At 48.4% G+C, this 20,201-nt stretch overlaps 1 protein-coding gene across 3 annotated transcripts in view; it reads left to right on the top strand.

The window, feature by feature from the left end:
* LOC135256690 (SH2/SH3 adapter protein Nck1-like) overlaps positions 1–20,201 on the top strand; it is a 50,450-nt gene that overhangs the window by 21,951 nt on the left and 8,298 nt on the right. For 2 of the 3 annotated variants that reach the window (XM_064338707.1, XM_064338708.1), the window contains exon 2: positions 6,254–6,497. In XM_064338707.1, the coding sequence (XP_064194777.1) occupies positions 6,272–6,497 (226 nt within the window). In that variant the 5' untranslated portion in view covers positions 6,254–6,271. Of the gene's footprint in view, positions 1–6,253; positions 6,498–11,148; positions 11,283–20,201 lie in introns of those variants that run through there. The other variant, XM_064338710.1, reaches the window with a different exon arrangement.

Below are 20,201 nucleotides of genomic sequence, written 5' to 3'. Positions count from 1 at the left end.
TTAGAGGGCCGCCAGCACAGAACAGCCCACATCCTCCCTTTGTGTCAGACTGACCGCTCTGCCCGTGACCGTGGTCCACAGCCCCCCCCCCCCCCGCTATCTCTCTGCACTTCCTGTTAGATTTTCTTTGGGGGCGACAATGGACAATCCTGGACTGTCCAATAGATGCTGCCTCAGAGGAAGCCGGGCCCATTTCTGAAATTTGTGAAAACTTACCGGTCGTGTGACGCGGAGCGTTGACTGTGTCTGTCGGGAAAGCCTGAGGGGGGGGGGGGGGGGGCTAGAGACCGAAAACAATGGAATTCCCCCTCCGTTTACTGGTTGTTTATTCGCGTTGATGAAGCGATTTTAATTTGAGTCATTGACCTTAACTTTGATTAAACCTAACTTTGGGCTTTTGATCGAACGTCGAAAGTCAAGTGCTCGTTTCGTTCTTCGCTAAAAATGGTCCGCCGAGATTATTTTTGCGATTGCTAAACTCCCCCGTGCCTGTGAAGAATGAAGTCAACGCTCGCTTTTAATCATAAGCCAGTTGAGGACAGATGCTGACTGAAGTCAGGCCATTGTTTTTTTTTTGTTTGTTTTTTTTTTTTTTTTGAAAAGCCTGAAATATCTGGCGAATGTTGCAGTTTATATCGCACACGTCACAGGTGGCGATTTCGTTTCTCTGTAATTAATTTTGTTTCTGGGGCTGTTTGTTTTCCGCACAGAACAAACAGATTTAGCTACATAAATACGGCACTCGGGCTGAAAATGAACTGCTGAGTTTGATGATGCAGAAGGCGACTTCATTTCTTAGTGTTAATGTGCTGTACGTCTGCTTCTCTGGCAAATCTCTGAACGTGGACGTAGTTTTGCTCTGCCTTCTCAGGTGCTCACAGAATTACCTAACCTTTATCTATCTAACCTTTGCTCTCATCATGTTTTCAGAATATTAATATGAGCCACCCAACATGAAATCACTTGCAGCAGCACTTAGAGTAATCTTTCGCTTGGTTTTTGCATTTTTACATTTTCTTTTAACAGATTGAAATAAATCAAAACAACTTTGATGTGGACAGCTTTGATGTGGAACAGGTGAGCCTTGAATTATTTGCTGAAATATATATATTTTTTGTAGATGATGCTAGGGATAAGTAGGACTACAAGTCTTTTTAAGTAGGACTACGTGTCATTTTGTAGTAGTGTTGTAGAGTCAGCGTCCAGGTGCTGTAGCTATTTTATCCAGTATAGATTTCACCAGATAATAGAGTGATGGCCAGGTTTATATTAGAATGTGAAAATAAATCTTTAATCCTGTGTTTTGTGAAACTTGTGACCTGTGGGCAGTGATCCTTACAGGGCAAGGTTATGAAAGTGTGGTGTGTCAAGTCAAATGTTTCCAAGGGTGATCATCTCATACAGCCACTACAGGTGCGCTTTAGTTTTGACTTCCAGGCCTCTTGAAATGCGGTGTAATTTTATCATATGTAATTTCAAATAATATTATTATATTATAATGCATTTTTCATTCAATTATTGTTACACAGAGTGCGTACAGTAGAACAAAAACAATCAATCTAAAAAAGTTTTAGAGACTTTTAAATTAAAAAGAGGAGTAGATACAATAACGTGCAGTCATAGCCAGAATAGCCATCAACATCTGACTCCCTGTTCCCTTGCACTCACTGCTCTGTTCTGTGAAATATCCCAGATTTAAACGGAACAAAAATGAATTATTCATTCGCTTTAAACTGTGGCGTGTTATTTGTCCCGTTGTTGCTGTGACATGTTTTAAGTGTGACGTCGTGCCGGGAGACAGCGACAGTAATATTAGTGTTTGACTCGGGGGAGCGATGACTCCCTCGTGTTCCTCCGGCCCCTCCCCCTGCCTGTGCGCCGTGGCGCTGCGGGGGTCAGGGGCCGGCGGGTTCCTCCAGCCGCTGAGGCATGAGTCATTTGGGGGGGGAGGAGGGGAAAAGAGCGTGTGAGATTTATTAACCCTCGCTTTCCTGGTGGATGCTGACTGTGTTGTTTTAGTTTTAATCCTGCTGTATGTTACTCGATGACACGATCTGCGTAGTTGCAGCTAGCTACGTAAATAACGAGAGGACATTGTGTGCTAACTGACTGCAGTGGATTAATCACTGGGTTGTGTGCTGACTGCTGGCGATTCTGAGGGAGTGTGAGTGCGTGTATGTGTGTGAGCATGCGCGCGTGTGCCTGTGTGCTAGCGTAGGTGTGTGGGGAAATATATGGGGTGTTGATGACGGAGGACACTGACCAAGGTTGGAAACTCAGCACAGACCCACCAGGACGATGGGATCGAGCGTAGCCAACCGGCTCACGGTGTGATGGCAGTCTGAGCCAGGGTGATGTCACCGGCTGACTGTGCCAAGGGGTGTAAACAGAGGACCGGTTATCCCCCAAAGACTCGGAGTTCTCATTTTGTCAGCTGCGGAGTCCATTTGCCTGGCAGCCCCTGTGGGTTTTGAATGGGACCTGTGGTCGGGCTTGTCAGTTTGCAATAGCATGACGTAACTCAGCATAGCTCTTGTGCTGCTGTAATAAAATGCTATAGTACAAAGTGCACTTAACTGTCCTACATTTTCTTTAAAAGACTTATTTTCCTTTTCTCTGGGTGAGACATTTTGTGAAAGCATTCGGTCCCATTTGGAGTAGGCTACTGCGTGCGTTGCTTCAACACGTGGTGAAATACCATTTTTCATTTTAGTCATTCGGTCATTGCGAGTTTCTCATTTTTTTGGTGAACTAAATAAACGTCACACTCCTGTTTTGCTTTGCATTGCTCGCGGCTGACTAGAGAGCTGTTAAAATAACTGAACTGAGTCCCTGTGGTCGCCCAGCAAGCTGACCCCAAGCCACAAGTGCTGGCTCAAAGGGAGTAGTACTTAAAGGGATGGCTCAATCGATAACATGCCCTACAACTCAAATAACAGCAAAAACCGAGATAGCGAGCTGTCCCTTTAACAATGACTCACGGTTTATTGCAGTTCTTCTGGCACTCCTTTATTGCAAACACAGATTGGGTTAGCACTCGCTAAAATCAGTGGGAGAAGCTATTTGCTTTGGGTGCAAAGCTTTATTTGTAATACCAATGTAAGTTTACGACAAATGCCGCTCGAATACAGGCCCAGTTTACAAGCATTCTTACTGTATTGTGACATTTGCCTGAATGATAGCCCCCGCTAACTTCAGAAAACCTGCCGTGCTGTACCATTGGTCGTGGGTACTGTGTAAAGCGGGCTCAGAATAGTTCCCCTGCCGTGTCCAGCCGTTCGCCGTTTCTCCCGGCGCACTGTGGCCAGGCTCGATCTCCGGCCCTTCGCCGGTTCTTTTGTGCCCGAAATGTCAGAGCCCCTCTGGCGCACCTCTGAGTCAGCGTAACGGCGTGGGTAAGCTCCCCGTGCGCGTCCCGAGGTCCCGACGGGCCCAGCCGCTCCAGGCCGGATACAATCGGGATGGGCGGGCCGCTCTGCCCATTGCCCCGCCCACTTCCCTCCCCCCTGCAACAATTGGTGCAAATGGATTTTTAACAGAAGCATTTGCATCAAACCAGCAGTAATTCCAGAGATTTGGCTCTGCAGAAAAGGGCTTGCATGCCCCGAGGGTGATGGTATTGATTTGGAAGTTATTAAGGCCGTTATTCTGTTGGCTGTCAGGGGTACAGTTTTCCTTTCATAGGTGAAATTCAGTGTAGCTACACCCAGAGTTTGCTCTGGTGTTCTTTGCAGGGCAGCAAGAGGAATTATGCTGTTGCTGTATCCAAATTAATCTGTTGTGTTGTCAGAGACACCCTTGGGGATATGTCCACTGCGCATCTCTACATCAAAAGCACTATAGAAATAATATTGAGTTTAGAAGTCTTCTTAGAATGTTGCCGATAGGCTTTAAACCTGCCCACTGATGCCTCAGTTTTCCATGAGATTTTGAGGTGGCATATTGGTGTTAGAGACGGAGGGAAAAAGAGGCGATGACCGCATACTGAAAATGCTGAAGGAAGAGCTGAAAAAGAGGCGATGACCGCATACTGAAAATGCTGAAGGAAGAGCTGGAAAAGAGGCGATGACCGCATACTGAAAATGCTGAAGGAAGAGCTGAAAAAGAGGCGATGACCGCATACTGAAAATGCTGAAGGAAGAGCTGAAAAAGAGGCGATGACCGCATACTGAAAATGCTGAAGGAAGAGCTGAAAAAGAGGCGATGACCGCATACTGAAAATGCTGAAGGAAGAGCTGAAAAAGGCGATGACCGCATACTGAAAATGCTGAAGGAAGAGCTGAAAAAGAGCGATGACCGCATACTGAAAATGCTGAAGGAAGAGCTGAAAAGAGGCCATGACCGCTACTGAAAATGCTAAGGAAGAGCTGAAAAGAGGCGATGACCGCATACTGAAAATGCTGAAGGAAGAGCTGAAAAAGAGGCGATGACCGCATACTGAAAATGCTGAAGGAAGAGCTGAAAAAGAGGCGATGACCGCATACTGAAAATGCTGAAGGAAGAGCTGAAAAAGAGGCGATGACCGCATACTGAAAATGCTGAAGGAAGAGCTGAAAAAGAGGCCATGACCGCATACTGAAAATGCTGAAGGAAGAGCTGAAAAAGAGGCGATGACCGCATACTGAAAATGCTGAAGGAAGAGCTGAAAAAGTGGCGATGGACGTCTCTCCCTCAAATTAGGCTGCTGGCCGTCTGAGCCGCTAAGCCTCTTTCATAGGAATGCATGGTCTCACACTCACTCAGACGTGCTAGCTAAGCGCAGACTCTCAAATGTGTGTGTTTAACATTTACTGAGAATGCGCAGCGAGGAATACGGTCACACGCTCATTCATAATCACTCGCACACGCGAACGCGCACAAAGCCCTCCCACGCAAACGCGCGCTACGTCCCGCACGCACGAAAAAAACGCGCAGCGCGCCGCACTCGACCCCGTAGCCGCATTTCAACATCTCTTGTTCCCGTTTTCACTTGCAGGATGTAAATAAAGTGTTAATTATTTGCTTTTCTCTGAGTGGGGAGGGGAAAAAAAAAAAGGGTCACCGAAGTTCACACACTACGCAGAGGTTTGTTTAACCGAGTTCGTTGTGGTTTGGCTCCCTGTTTTGCGCCCCCCCCCCGGACGCTACGTTAAAAATATCGGGAGGAAGGTTTATTTTGAACCGCTACGACTTCGTTGCTGCACTCGCAGGACCTCTCACGGCCCTCTTCGGGGACATTCGGCCCAGTGAATTATGGGTTCAGGGCCGGCAGTTTCCATGTTCTGCGTGCCCTAGTTTACATTTGGGCAGGGCCTCCGATGGATACAAGGAAGTCTCATGTTACCCATAAGGCTACTCTCATGAGTTTTGGCTTGCTCCGTTTTTTTTTCTTCTTCTTCTTCTTCTGGTCCAGATAATAGATTAGGAGTTGGCCTACTATCTGACAGAAGCCAGAGCTTTCTACCCGTTTGTGACATCACTCCTGAGTGTTATTGAAAGCAGGGTTCTTTGAGATCGGCTTGCTGGGAAAGTTCCTTTTTACCAGCACATGATTCGCTTGACTCTATTTTTGTCCCTATGCATTTGATCAATCTTACAAAATGGAAGGCATCCTAAAGGCACACGATATCCACTGCAGCTCTTTGAATATCGGTTGGGCCTGCTCGTACGCATAATATTCCACGTTTGGAGATCGTATGGCCAGATCGGCGAGTCTAATCTGACCGGTGTATCTCAAGCGGCGCTTGTCGTCCGGGTTTTGAAACGTTGTGTAACCTGAGAGGGGGAAGCCGCAGCCTTTTTCGTTGTTTGTCGGCACGCTGTTAAATTTGATACTGGACTTGTGCATGCTTTATCTCTCTTATCTGGGTTTCGGGACGTTGTGTAAACTGCTCCATCTGTCGGCTGCGTCTGTAACTGATTCACTGATTCCCTCGTGGCAGCAGAAGTGCAGACCGTATAAAGCACGTGTTTGTGCGTGATTTCCATTTTCTCCCTCTTCTTTCTTAGAAATGATAATGTTTTTGAATGTTGTTTCCTTAACATAATTTGTTCCACTGGTTTGGTTTTACACCGGTAATTGTCTCAAAAGGCCTTACTTTGTTATTTTTTCCCTTTTTTTTGATGTTATTTGTATTTATTTTAGTGTTGTTTTGTTTGTTCACCGTTTTATTTTGTAGATAGGATTTCCTTTATTGTTTCGTTTCAATTGAGAATAAGTTGTCCTTCATGGCTAATTGTAGTCCCTGCACCTCTTTATTTGTCTGTCTCTCAGTACTGAGGCCGGTGGAAGATGACGGATGAGGTGATTGTCATCGCCAAGTTTGACTACACGGCCCAGCAGGACCAGGAGCTGGACATCAGGAAGAATGAGCGGCTCTGGCTGCTGGACGACTCCAAGTCGTGGTGGCGCGTGCGGAACGCCACCAACAAGACGGGCTTCGTGCCCTCCAACTACGTGGAGCGGAAGAACAGCGCCCGGAAGGCCTCCATCGTCAAGAACCTGAAGGACACGCTGGGTAAAACTCCTCACGTTGACCTTTTTTTTTGCGGCCATTTTGTTTCGTGATCAACGTTATTGCCAAAGTGTATTTTCCGATTTGCTGCATCCTTCTGTAGGAACAGCGTGCATATAACAAAAAAAAGAGCGCGTGAACTGCCTTGCTCTTCTAGTCTTCCTTCTTAGAGTGCGACTAAAATTCTAGGACCATTCTAGAATTCGTTACCAGGGAAGTGGTTTTGATTGACATGCCAAGTAATAAGTATTTATCAGCAATCCTGCCTGGGGTGAAGCCAAAGCACTTGATAGAATCCTGTTCAGGACAGCTGGAAGATTGCACAGTGAAGAAGTCTGGTTGCATGCTAGTCTCTCACAAACTGCTTCAGTATATTGCAGCTCTTTTCAGAATGCCTGCAATTTAGCATTCTAAATTTGGGAAAAAAAATCTAAAATAAGGGATATAAGGTTGTTCAAAATATCTTGCGAAGTCCATGTTCTTGGTGATTACATGGCATGTTTTGTCCCAAGAATATGACACTATAAACTTTCTTTTTATGTGGAGCATAAATGGCATTCTCTAAATATTTTAAGAGGATAATTTGACCATGGGTTTTTTTTTTTTAGTTCCATTGTTTAAAAACTGGAATGTCCTTTCGTGACACTTCTTTTGTGAAAACATTGGAAGCGCCACCGAACTGTCGTTTTAGTGATTGTGCCCTTGAAGCGAAAAGCTTTTTCTGCGCGCAAAAAAATGTGCCTGATTGTGAAGATCGAAAGCGTCAAACTCGGAGCAGCCTGCTTTTATCAGCCGCGACTCCGGATTTTTTTTTCTCTTGAAGGTCGTGGCGCTCTCCTTTCCTCCCCTGACCCTGCAAACGAAACGGACGGGGCAGTGTCTCGTAAAGGGGGGGGGGATGGGTCTCGCGTTCGGCAGAAGGAAGAAATTCTTGTGGTGAACTTGCTGCGGTTGTTTTCTTAAACTGATTGAACAAGATTTACTGCCGTTGGACTGGGAATGCTTCTTTTATTTGTGGACAGGAACAACAAAATGATTGCCTTGTGGATGATTAGTATATACAGTCAGCGTAGAGAAAAAAAACGACGTCCAAAGCGAGTGTAGCTTTGTTTTTCCCTGTCCTGCTTTTTCTCTCTTTTTTTTGTACAGTAATTTGATATGTTTGAGCTAACTGCCATTTGCCTCTGGTGAAATGCCAAAAAAAAAAAAAGCTTCAAAGGACCAGTATATTGAGTTCACTTTAAGTTCCTCTGCTTCTTACCAGAGCCCAGCGGGGTCTGGGGAAGGAAGGTGGTCGAGAGTAGAAATAAGGGCTTCTTGCTTTTGCCACTTCTTTCCGTTTGTTGTCCAGACAGCAGTAACAGGCCTGCTCCGCAACGAATCGCAACGAAAAAAAAAAAAAAAATTAGGAACAAAAAGTACTGTATTAAGGAAGTACATGCTTGAAATAAAACATAATTTGCCAATGGAGAGAAAGTTTCACTTATTACCAATTTCCTTAAAACTAGCTGAATAATATTGTGTGCGAAGTACTCTTGTGAAGTAAAAGATCTGATTACAAAGGATATTACATTTATTGAGATTGAGATTAAATTAAGATATCTTTATTTGCACTGTGATTATTGCTTCACGGAGTAAGGAGAGACTTCCCCCTTTGCTTGAAAATAAAAATAAAATTAGGAAGAATTACATTTGTGCTTGGAAAAAAAACCGTAAATCAATTGCACCTGAAGGACCGTTTGAAAACATTGTAATGGACAGTGCAGAAACCAAGGATACCAAGGATAGCATTTGCTCTGAAAAGACAAGCCTTTTGTACTGTGTATATCTACTGATGCTGACCGGGGGTGGCACACACAAACCGCAAATGCAGTTATATAAACCACGACTCGAGTGGAAAAAGCTGTCTTTCCTGTGTGAAGCTCGCACCGGTCCCTTGGTTGGTCGAGGCCAGAGTGAAACTCGCACCGGCCCCTTGGTTGGTTGAGGCCAGAGTGAAACTCGCACCGGCCCCTTGGTTGGTCGAGGCCTAGAATGCGTCTTGTTTCGTTTCTGGCGCTCGTTTGAGATGTGAAAACCGAAGAGCTGAAGCGGTCCGGCGGTCCCGTCGACAGGAGGGGCGGCCCTCGCTCCCGGCCGGGCTCTTCTCCGCGGTTCGTCAGACGTAACCGGAGCCGGTGCGGAAAGCGTCTTTTTCCTTTCCTTCGAGGCAACGTCGGCGGGGGGGGGGGGGGGCGGCCCGAGACGATAAGGCGAAGCCTGTGGACAAGCAAATCCGGCCCTGCCCCCAGGGCGGCGTTACTGCGGGTTTAACACAAAAGCAGCGTTTCTGAGGGGGAAAGATTTCCGTTTTTTTTGAAGCCGTTGGGACTTTGGGTGCCGTAACTGGTTTTCGGTTACACGTTCGGCATTGCCCGGGCAACGCGGCCTCTGAAAACCAGGTTATTGGGAATGGGTACGACTGCTTCGTTCTGCGAGGAGATTAAAAATGAGTAAGTAGTTCACTGATTTGCTGAATGAAAGTTCCTGCAATCTGGGTCTCTACTTCCTGTCCATTTGCCAAAGCTTTCATCCTTATCAAATTTGTTTAAGTGCATGGGGTAGTTCACTTAAAAAATTGGTTCGATATACCTATTGTATTACAGACTGTAATTCCTGGAATTGCGTACTCTCTTCGCAGTGGACTTGAAAGAGACTCATACTGAGAGCACTGAAAACAATCGGTATCAGTTATAAAATAATAAAAGAAAGTTCCGGAAGCATTTATAGCCACAGTGGCCTTTGTCCCCGGCGCGGTCCCTGTTCTTGTCCTTCATCGCGGCTGGTTGCGTGTTTCTGTCGGTTTTCGGTGTTCCCCTCCTGCGCCCTGGTCGTCCTCGCTCGCGTCAGAACACGGCGCTGTCGTGGCGTGAAAATAGCTCGTCCTGCTTTTCCCACCTTACCTACGGCCTGGAAGACAGGCGGGGGGGGGGTTAAGTTTCGGGTGTGGCGTGGGTGGCCGTCCGGGCCTGCCTGGGTCACGGCCGGGTTGACTCTCCTCTGGGAGAGAGAGAGAGAGCACGCGCGACGAACGGCCGCTCCCTCCCGCCGTTCCCGTGGAAACGCCGCCACTCCAGCGACCGTTTCACGGGTGGGAAGCCCCTCCCCCACCCCCACCCCTCCATTCCAGGTGACTCTCAGGCGGGGCACCTGTAAGGGCGCTTCCCAAATGGCACGCCGCGCGGGGCGAGCAGCTGCTCGGGGCAGACGCCACCCGCGGCGCAGCTCCGCCCGGGCCGGCCAGCTGTTACCGTCTCCGCCGCCGCCGCCGCGTCCCCGTCTGCCGTCGCCGGGGGCAGAACCGCGCGCGGGGCTCCGGTTTCCCTCCCGACTGCCGTCTGCGCGAACGTGTGCGGTCTGGACAGCTCGGAGAAAGAGAGGAGGCCAGTTTTGCCAGTTCTGTTTGTGTGCGTGCCTGCATGTGTAGGTGTGTGTGTGTGTGTGTGTGTGTGTGGGCGTGCGGTCGCGTGTGTTTCTTCTCACGGCAGTTCAACGGCACGTGCTCCCATTGCCACTCAGGTGGTAGAAAAGATGGAGGAGTGAGGGAGAGGAAAAGAGGAAATGGAGAGATGATGCGGAGAGATAGAAGGGAATAGCGAGGTGAATTTGGAGAAGGCTCCTAATGATCTCTGCTTATTTCAGGTTATTTTTCCAGTCGTGCCGTGGTAAACTGCCGGTTAGTCTCTTCCATTATTCTGTTGTGTGATATGAGCTTCTTTTGAATGGTATTGTAAAGTGCCATTTTGTTATTGGTGTGCTTTGTCAACATAGATATGTGTCCTCTGTTGCAATAGAGCAAAGTGAAATGGAAAAATAAAGAAGGAAAGGGGGAAAGCAAGAGGGAGGTAGGGAGAGGATGGATGGAGAAAAGAGACGGAAAGAAGAAGAGGAGAGAGCAGAGGGGAGAGAAGAGAAGACGGACTGATTAAGAAAGGCAGTCGGCAGATAAAGAACAGAGAAGGAAGAGGAGGAGGAATAAAGAGTGTGATGGGGGAGGGGGGGGGGGTGAATCTGCTTTTCTTGTGGCCGCTGTAGATCCCTGACCAGCATTGTGGGAACGGGAGACCTCAGGAAGGCCCCGGAGGCAGATGGGGTATTTTTTGGACGGCGCTGAGAGAAGTGTCTGTTAGTTTAGGCTCCTCAATTACCCAGCCATCCACATGGTTCTAATAGAGGACGTATCAGCTATCAGCTACGGAATACATGGCGCGTTGCAGCTGGTCCAGGTGTAATTCTAATAAATACAAAAACACTGTGAGGGATTTTGTGAAAGAAAACATGCAGTGTTTATATGATTACACACTAGCACGCACACACACACGCACACGCGCGCACGTTTATATGGGGTTTGCGACAGGACTGAGTGTTCTTCACGGTTATACGTGTACTGTAATAAAAAAAATGCTCTCGGTTTGGCCGGTGTTGTACGAGGTGATAAAGCACAGTTGCTGGGACTGCGTCCCCAGGCCTGGTTTGACAAGTTTCCTCTAGAAGCCCAGCGCAAGGGAGAGGGGGGGGTGGGGGGGGGGGTGGTCAGCCAGCCAGCAGCTGGAGAGTTTCAAAGGAGGCCCCGCTCGCTCCAATTGGCCGACGTCCGTCACGTGACCGGGGTGGGGAGCAGCTCTGCTAATAGCCCTGGACTTTCAGGAAGTTCTCAGGGAATAGCTCCGTAGCTGCAGCGGGAGAGGCACGCACCGTGCCGGGGACAGCCCGTTATGGATATGGCAAACCTCTTCAAGCACTTCTTTCGTGAGTCAGCTCTTTCACTACCCTTTTTCTTTTGTCAAAATGTTTTACATCTGTTTTACATGTTTTACAGTGTTATTCATCTTATGCTAATGATGAAGTAATTTGGGGCCAGAGTGGCTCGGTCTCCTTTTCAGTGCTAATACTTTGGACGCACTTTCACTGTGAAACGTGTTGTTGATTTGTTGGGAGTTGCGAGGGAAAGCAGTGTGTGTGTGTGTTTTCTCGGTGGAAAAAGAGCAGATCAGCTCTGAGCAATGGGCAGAGAGAGAGAGAGAGAGAGAGAGAGAGAGAGAGAAAGGAGATGCACATAGCCCGTGTCGCTGCTTCGATGGCTGCAAAAAGTGGGTGGGTAGGGCTTTGAAAGGGCTGCAGCTAAAGCCTGTAATTCACTTCACAGTCACGGTAATCTGTATCATTGAGAGTTACTCCTCCACTTTAAAAAAAACTCACAGACTTTACATACTGGAGCACTTCTCATTTCAGTTTGACTGTCTTTTTTAGATATTTTTAAGCCCGTACTTCAGTCTAGCTTGTGCCGTTTATATTCCGGAAAGGAATCTTTTTTTTTTTTCTTCTTGGGAACTGAAACAATTATGTCCGTTTTTTCCTTCTTTTTTTCCCCTGTCTGTGCCCCCATTCCTTTGAGGTGATGTTGGAAGGGGCATTAAAGGGGCTTTTCCAGAGGTGTGCTGGTCATTTTACTGACCTGACACCCGTTTTAAAGGACAGTTGGACTCCACTGAAGTCCCAGTAACGGTGCGGTAATTGCTGCCCTCCGTGCTGGGGGGATGTGGAAGGGAGATTGCAGGGGGTAGTACCGGCTCGCTGTGTGTGTGCGTGTGTGTGTGTGTGTGTGTGTGTGTGTGGGGACGGAGGGAAGGAGGGAGGGGGGTTGTGAGTGCCGGCCCTGGATGTATGAGGTGCTCTAAAACTTTCTACTGCTGAACTACAAAGCGGAGTCCCCCGTAGTCTTCTGACCATTAGGGAGGGATGTCCTGCTGCACCCCACCCCCTTTCCACACACACTTACACTCACTCACGCACACACCCACACGTGCACACACACACACGTGCACACACGCTCAATTTCTCCTTCCCTTTCCTGAGCAAGCGGAAGCTTTCTAATTGGAGACAGGTTCGGTGCAGGCTTGGAGGCCGATCCGGAGTGTGGCTAGAGGAAGTGAGGAGACCGGCGCCTTTCTGCTGGGAGGGTCTGCCGCTGTACTGCTTCTTTCTGTCTCTCTCTCTCTCTCGCTCTCTTCCTTCCTCTTTCTCACAACCTCCATGTTTCTCCTTCCCTTTCTCCCTCTCCCCTTTTCCCCACTTCACTTTCTTTCTTCATCTCCCTCTTCCTCTCTTTCCCCCCTCTCTGTCTCCCAGCCCCCCCCCCCACCCCCACCTTCCCTCTGCCTTTCTGTGTCCCTCTTGCCCTTTCTCTCTGGCTCTAATCCCCCCTCACTTACTCTCTCTCTCTCTCTCCCCCACTCTGAGCTCTTGTGTGTGTGTGTGTGTGTGTGTGTGCGTGCGTGTGTGCTTTTGTGTGCTTTTTTCTCTCTGCAGAACACTGGGAAGGGCGTTGGGGTGTTGTTACTTGGCAGGGGAAAGGGGGAGGAATTTAAAGACAAAAGCAGAGTTTAGGAGGCATTTTCTCCTCAGCATTAAAAGTGCACTTAGTCCATCTCCTCCTTTCACTGTGCGCGCCTTTGTTTTCGCCCTCCCTCGCTTTTCTCTGGGCGCTTGACTGGAAAATCCACAAGCCAGATTATTGCATGAGAGGGGAAAGATGGCTGCCGTTTCTGAAATGCAGCCAGTTCCGTTAATGCATGAGAATAACCAGTTCCGACGACTCTTTCTTTGCTGAAAATGGACCGGTTTAAAAAAAAAAAAAAAACCCGTCACCCTTGACCTATTTAATTTGAAGACAATTTCAAAACCTTGTGTATTTTTTTCTTATCAAGTTAGGCATAAAAACCCAGGTCAAGGTGTGCTATTGTGCTGTTCAGTCAAATAAAAAGAAAAATTTATTTGTTTATATGTTGTATTTTTCCTCTCATGTAATTCCCAGTTTTTCATTGAAAATTACAGATTCTTTTATTATTTTTAAAATATCCATTGTGTATTTTATGTATTTGGCCTGTTAGTGCAGGTGTTTGGAATGCTTTTAAAATCGGGATGAGTTCAGCGCAAGATGCACATTCCCAGTGAGCCTTCAGTGCAGGACCAGCCAGGCGGCACACAGAGCAGTGTGTGTGTGTGCGCGCTCTGGTGTCGGAGGTATCTGACATGGCGCACAAGGGCCCCATTCTCTCCCTTTATCAGGCGGACACAGCAGCCGGGCCCTGTGGAGAAACGCGGTCTGTCACATGCGGCTCGGGGCCCCCTCCTTCGGCCTGCTTTGTTTCGCGGGGCGGGCATGCGGTCACGTGACCGGGCTCTCTGTCCGCGGGTGCGCGTACACCTGGGCTGCACTCGAAGGCGAGAGTGCATCTCGATCGCTTTGGCGGTCGTCGGTGCACGTGCCCACCTACGTTGCATTTTGAAATTGGCAAGTGGCAGTGCGATATTCTAACAGGTATTTAAAAAAAACATTTAATCCGGAATATGAAAGGCAACATATTCACAGGACCCTGTAGCAGAGGGTTTTGTGTTTTGTCAGTGCTAGGTGGGTGTACGGATCTCAGCGGTCACACGAATGAGTACGTTTTAATAAAATATAATAACAGAAGTAGTGGGAAATCACAAATAACACACGAATAAATAAAAGAGAAGAATTTGCCCTCTGGTGTGTGGAAGAGAGGCCGGAGACCGGACTAGCCACAGTACGGGATGCTCACAGTTCAGAATGCGCTGTTGTACTTGTAGGCCTGTCCCTTTGTGTGTGTGTGTGTGTGAGAGTGTGTGAGTCCACGTGTGTGAGTGTGTGTGTGTGTGTGTGAGAGTGTGTGAGTCCACGTGTGTGTGTGTGTGTGTGTGTGTGTGTGTGCGCGCGTTTATGTTTGTAGGTAAGCTCTCCAGGTGCGGTTAACCCCCCTAAAGAGGGGGGGGGGGGCGCCTATGGGTTCGGCGGCAGGCCTGCCTGCCCTGAGGACATGTGCTGTTTGTTTGGCCTGTTTGCTTTGTGATGTCATCGGCTGGGGTGACGCTAGCTGAAACGACCGCGGAGAGAGGGCGGTTTGACTGTGTCTACTTCCCCTTTCTCCGTAGCCGCAGAGAGGGAACCGACGCTTTCCACGGGCCGCACCGCGGCGTCGATCGATCGTTGCGAAATCGCTAATCTCGGGCTGTGATAAACGCGCAAGCAGCGAGGAGGGGGAAAAAAAAGCTGAAGTGAAATGAATCGTCTTTATGCAGATTTTTGTTATGTCGCCACAGGACGTAAATCTAGGCCGAGACGTGAAATATTTTCGAGAGAGGCTTGCGGGCTTAGAGTGAATTCCTAACCTCAGGTGAAGGAGCCGTGTTCTTAATTTGGCCTCGAGGGGCCGCAGTTTTGACATTCTTTCCGCGGACATCGTCAAGCCAGAGGATGTCCTAGCGTTTGGGAAGCGGCGCTGCTGATTTTACGGGGCCCCGTTTACTCCCTTATTGTTCGGTGAATGAAAGGAAAGCTCGCACATTAAAAGGGGGAAGTCGACGGACCGGTGATTTCTGCACCGACAGAGGAAATCTAACAGAAATAGGCCGGACCGTGTTGTTCGGGGTTGTCCTTGAGCGGTTTGTCGCGTTAGGAGTTTTCGCTTATGGGCTCAGTCATTTTTGCTGTCGCCACCATTTTGAAATTGCTTAGCTTATCCAAGCTGAGTGAAAAAGCTTCGCTTTCGCTATTTATGGTTAAATTGAGCGATGTCGCTTCCTTTTAAATCATCCACACAGGAAAAACACAGAGGCACTGTGCACACAGAACGTCTTTACGCACTAGGTTTGTTTTTCTGACTGCCTAAGTTTTCCAATGCAGGGTTGCCAAATGGCAGAGCTTATATTTTCCTCAAATTATTATTCACAATCCCTTCATTTTTAGTTGACTCCTGTGCAAAATTTCCCCATACCTCCCTTTAATATCACCCATCATTAATACGTTTGTACTCTGAATATTAAATTTTACATGTTCCAACATTGGGGGAAAGCATTACTCCAGTCTTGCAACCCAGTTTCCAAGCCAGTGGGAGGCATATTAAAGCGGGGGGAGGGATTCGGTGCGACTCTGCGCTGTGGCTGTCAGTGCTTTCGTCAGAGATGATCAGTGGACAGGTTGCTGGTCACGTCTCCCGCGGGACAGGTGACAGAGTGGAGGAAGCCCTGTTTTGATTTGGTAAGAGTTTGAGTGACGTTCGTTCATTATCGCCTGACCTGGGATCAGCACACATGGTTTTTTAAAATATCCAGGTGTTGACTGAGGCATTCAGAGATCGGGTTATTTAGTTTTCAGTCTCAATATGAATATTTCTGTGTTCGTTGTGTTCAACTCACATTATATCCGTGTTCTGTTGGTGAAGTAGAATGTCACTGTATAGTTGAGTCATGTATAGTCATCATGTCAGATAGTTGGGTTTTTTGGGTAAATATTTAAGTTGATGGATAGCATATAGCAAGTCAGTCCTGCAAAAATAACACACATTACTTTATCTTGGACAATGTATTTGAAGATTGAAATTAATTTTGAACACTTAAATGTGTTAGTTGATGAATTGAACCCAGGGGAAGGGGTTCGCTGGGGGCAGTGAACACTCACAGAAGACCCACCGAAAGTAGATTTTTAAAATTCTTAGCATATCCAACAAACTACTGGTACCTTCCGTTGGCTTTGTAGTCTCACAGAACCACCTGAGGTGCAGCGTAACATTTCAGCGTGCCAACCAGGAGGTGATACTCATCAAAATGGCACAAAACAGGGAAAAGCCAGTAGCCACTGCACCTGGAGAGAGTTCCAAGGAATGTCCACATGAATCATTGTGTCTGTAGTACTGCAGGGGACCATGGAAGTCTTGTGCTTTTGGTTCTGTGGCAGAGATATACCAGACCTTCTCAGAAACCGACTGTAGAAAGATTAGTCTCATCAATCACCGACCATTGTTTAACGCATGACTTTATAAAGGAAGAAACTGAATTTTATAGGCCATGTCGTTGGTAGAAATCATAGTCGAGTTCTCAGTTGGCCTGCCTTGTTAAATAAAGGAAAGAAATGAAATAAAATAACTGTCAGGAGTGTGTGTTTTGGTCTTTGCCACTGATGGTGAATGCCACGGTATCCTGATACCAGAGCTCAGTTCTGCCGTTACCGTCATAACACCCCTTGACACATTTGGAATTTGAGTTTAATTAGCCTAACCGAGGGCTGAGGTCTATTTCCTTTGCCTTGACCTCTCTCAGTGCTTTCTGAACACTTGATCAGTGAATGCATTTCCATGACTCACACCTTATGAGTGTGGCCTGACAATACCTATGGTGAGATATGGAAATAAAATCTTTATAGCATTATGTTGAAACAACTGTTTGTGTAGAAACAACTGCTCTTCATGTAGCCTAACTTGTACAGTGTTTCGTTAAACTAATGCGACCGACTATGGAGAGTGAATGATGTCTAGTAAGCCAGTTTGTCTTGGTGACATTCGAAAATCTCGTAAAAACCGAATAAACACACGGAGGTTTGATTTGGTTCCCCAGCGCTGATGTGCGAGAGCGACCAGTGCTGCATTGTGGGTTCAGAAACCGCAGCGCGACGTGCCGTTTGTCGATAAAAATTTGACTTTGAAATGGGTGCCGGTCCAGGAAGTTGCAGTCGCAGGTACGGCGTATTTCTTCACGGTGGAGCCGCGGTGTCACGTTTCAGGCTGCCTCGGGTCCAAGCTCCTCTGATTTGGATTACGGGCGCTTAGCAACAGTTCGACCTGTAGCAACAAGTTATAAGACACATTAGCGCTACTCTGTCCAGCCTACCGTATCGAAAAGCTTTTTTTTCTTTTTTCCTTTTTAAAGAATGGCGGGCGTGCTCGTTGCAGACAAATGAGCTAAAGGAAACCCTACACTCTCGGCATCTGCGCGTCGACGTGTGTGAGCGTGTAGGCGCCCCGATCCAACCCAGCTACAGAAGTAAACCCATCACCATAGCAACTGAATGATTGTAGCATCTTTGAGTCATGCACACATTGAGTGGAGTCATGGTAACATACACAAATGTACACAACTGACCCTCAGAAGTCTCTTGAGTCAGAAATCAGCTGACCAGATGCACCTTAATACTACCCTCAGTCTTGATCTTATAGTGCGTTTAATATGCCATTTTAAATTGATAAAGGAAAAGAAACACTATCCGCACAGCAGTCAAGGCGATACCTTCGGTTTGAGCGTTACAGTAATAGAAATGACGCTTGGCTGTTTACCATAAGCAGGTTATCATACCACACGAGGCAGTTTCATCTCCGTGCATAGCCTGCTTTTTGTAAAACATGGACTGGCTCAAGCTGCCCTGATGATGATGATGATGATGATGGTCTGTGTAAGCGGTTTATGGGCACGCGGGTTGTTTGCAGCAGCAGTAAAAGTGTGAGCACCATCTGAATCAGGCCGGTCCCCCCTGTCCCGGCACAGACAGCCCCTTCAGTGTTACGGCACCAAATGTCAGGCAGCCCTCGGCGAACGATAGCGGCATGCCAGAGAGCCGGGACAATAAAGCCGCGCATTGTGCTACAAAGGACCTGACTGTGGCGATGAGTGACACGTCCTCGGATACCCCGGAGACAGTTGCCGGGACACCGCCTGGAACCCTCCCGCGGCGGGACAGGGCCCGCTCCTCGCGCTCTCCTCCCTTTGTCTTTCGGACAGGCTTTGGCACGACGGCGGTCCCGTTTCCAAACTTCCCGAGGGCATTCGGCATCTCGCAGCTCCTGGTCCGGATCTCGACGCCGGCCCATTTTAAGGCCCGGCTCTGCTTCTTCTGTCTGGGATCTCGTTTTTACGCTGTAATTCAGGCGACAGGCTAATTGTGCAGCCCTTTTTACGCGATCAGCAGTCCCGTGCTGCATTGGGTTGCTCTGGAAGTGCTCGTTACACAGGCGTATTTATAGACCGTCGCGCCGCACGGTTCTGGCTGCGGGCCGGGTTCTGCGGTCTACTACCCAACGGGGGTTCTGCCCAGCAGAGCTTGTCAGAGAACACGGTGCCGAAGCAGCACGGTGTTCGGTACAGCACCTGTGCTGACGCGCTGTACCGAAGAGCGCATCTCGCCGTGCTGTCACACAGCCATAAATACGGCTTAACCGCACCGCGCCCTCCCCGGTGATCGGGGCGCGGAACTCGGTCGCCGCCGTTCGGCCTGAGTCTCGCCGTGGCGTGGTCGCAGCCTTCGGACCGATAGCATCTTTGCCGCGCGCGTCAGGCAGAGCGTCTGCTTTGTGTCCGTGGCCGCCGCCGTCGCTCTTCCTGAATTCCGTATTTTCATAGGTAAATCTGGGCGCCGTCAAGTCCTTTCGTTGTTTTCTTTTCGAGGCCTTAACAATGGGTTGGTTTATATAGTGATTCAGCGCAGGCTTCAGTGTCAGATCGGGGGGGGGAAATTATGGAAGCACCTAATCTGACCCCCGTTAACCGCGTTCCTAAATCTCACACCTCTACCCATCGTGAAAACCCCCTGAAACCTACCGTCACTTCGCTTGCGCAACTTCGTGTTTTATTGCTTTGGTGTTTTGACATCTGCTCTCGCCGAAAGTTTGTTTTGCATCGATGCCGGGAAAGAGGTAAGCCGATCCCTCGGTCGTCGTGCCGTAAAAGCGCACGCCAGCGACTGCAGCGAGGACGCGTTTAAAGCGAAATGTCCTGAGGGTGAACTCTGAACGCGCCCGTCCCCGCTCCTGCACCAGCGCTAGCAGAGAAGGGCGAAACCGAATCGAAATGAAATCGAGAGTCTGATCCTGAATATTCGGCCGTCTGAACTGTGAGACGTTGAGTGCTGCCTCATGGGTGCCTGTGCTTATTAAGCCTAATAAGAAACGAGTGATTAATTGACCATTAAATGGCGTAGTTACGGGGTTCCTATGGAGAAGAAATCTCGGACAGCTCCAGGACGAGGCCTCCGTTTATCAGTTTCCGTGGTAATGGTTAACGTATTAACCGTTTGAGGTCGGTTGAGCTGCAGCTGCTGGTTTTTCCACCCTGAGGTCGGTCTTCAGTGCCTCACCCTTATCTCTGTGACATCACTGTGGGCGGGAGGGCTGTACCGAGGTGTACCAGGCACAGCCCCCTTTAGGTCACCGCAGGCTAAACCATCTGCCTCAGCGACCCACTCTGGCTGCGGCTATCACACGCTTCCATGGCGTTCGGCTTCCCCATCCTCTCTATCGTCGATGACTGCCGAAAGGCCACGGGGCAAACAGTGCAGTGGTGTGGTGTTCCACTAAACAAAGCAAATAACCCCGCCCTACCCCCCCCCAAACCAGAGCAAGAAGAAGACCTCTGTCTAGTGGCAGGAAAAAAAATCACACGGTCCCCTGTAATCCCACCAGGGCTAGCAGCGGGGCTAAGAGGAATATTGAGCCTTGCTAGTAAACCTGCTCATTCCCTGCATAACAGTATCTGCTTGCGATTCAAAACAGAAAATGTGAATATTCACTGTAGAAATGTTGGATTCAAGATGGGAGAGGCAGGCTTGAAGAATCGGGTGGAGCTTTTATGCGTTACTCATTCCGGCTAAAACCAGTTTTTGGCTTGTTGCACAAATCATTTAGTGCGTTTAGTCAGGGCTATTCAGCGATTGACAGCAAATGGCACTATACGGGCACACGCCCTCTCCTGCTACTATTTGGTATGTTGGATCGACTGAATCGTTGTCAGACTCTGCTGCCATTTGAATTGGCCATTGTTAGACTCAGTGCTGCTGTTAGCGATGCTCTGCGGAACTGCTGTGACTGAAAATGCTTTTGCTAAGCT

Source organism: Anguilla rostrata, chromosome 6 (assembly GCF_018555375.3).
Source record: "Anguilla rostrata isolate EN2019 chromosome 6, ASM1855537v3, whole genome shotgun sequence".
In the NCBI taxonomy this organism is placed as follows: Eukaryota; Metazoa; Chordata; class Actinopteri; order Anguilliformes; family Anguillidae; genus Anguilla; species Anguilla rostrata.
The sequence above is the reverse complement of the archived record's forward strand: the minus strand, read 5'-3'. Positions and strand labels throughout refer to the sequence as shown.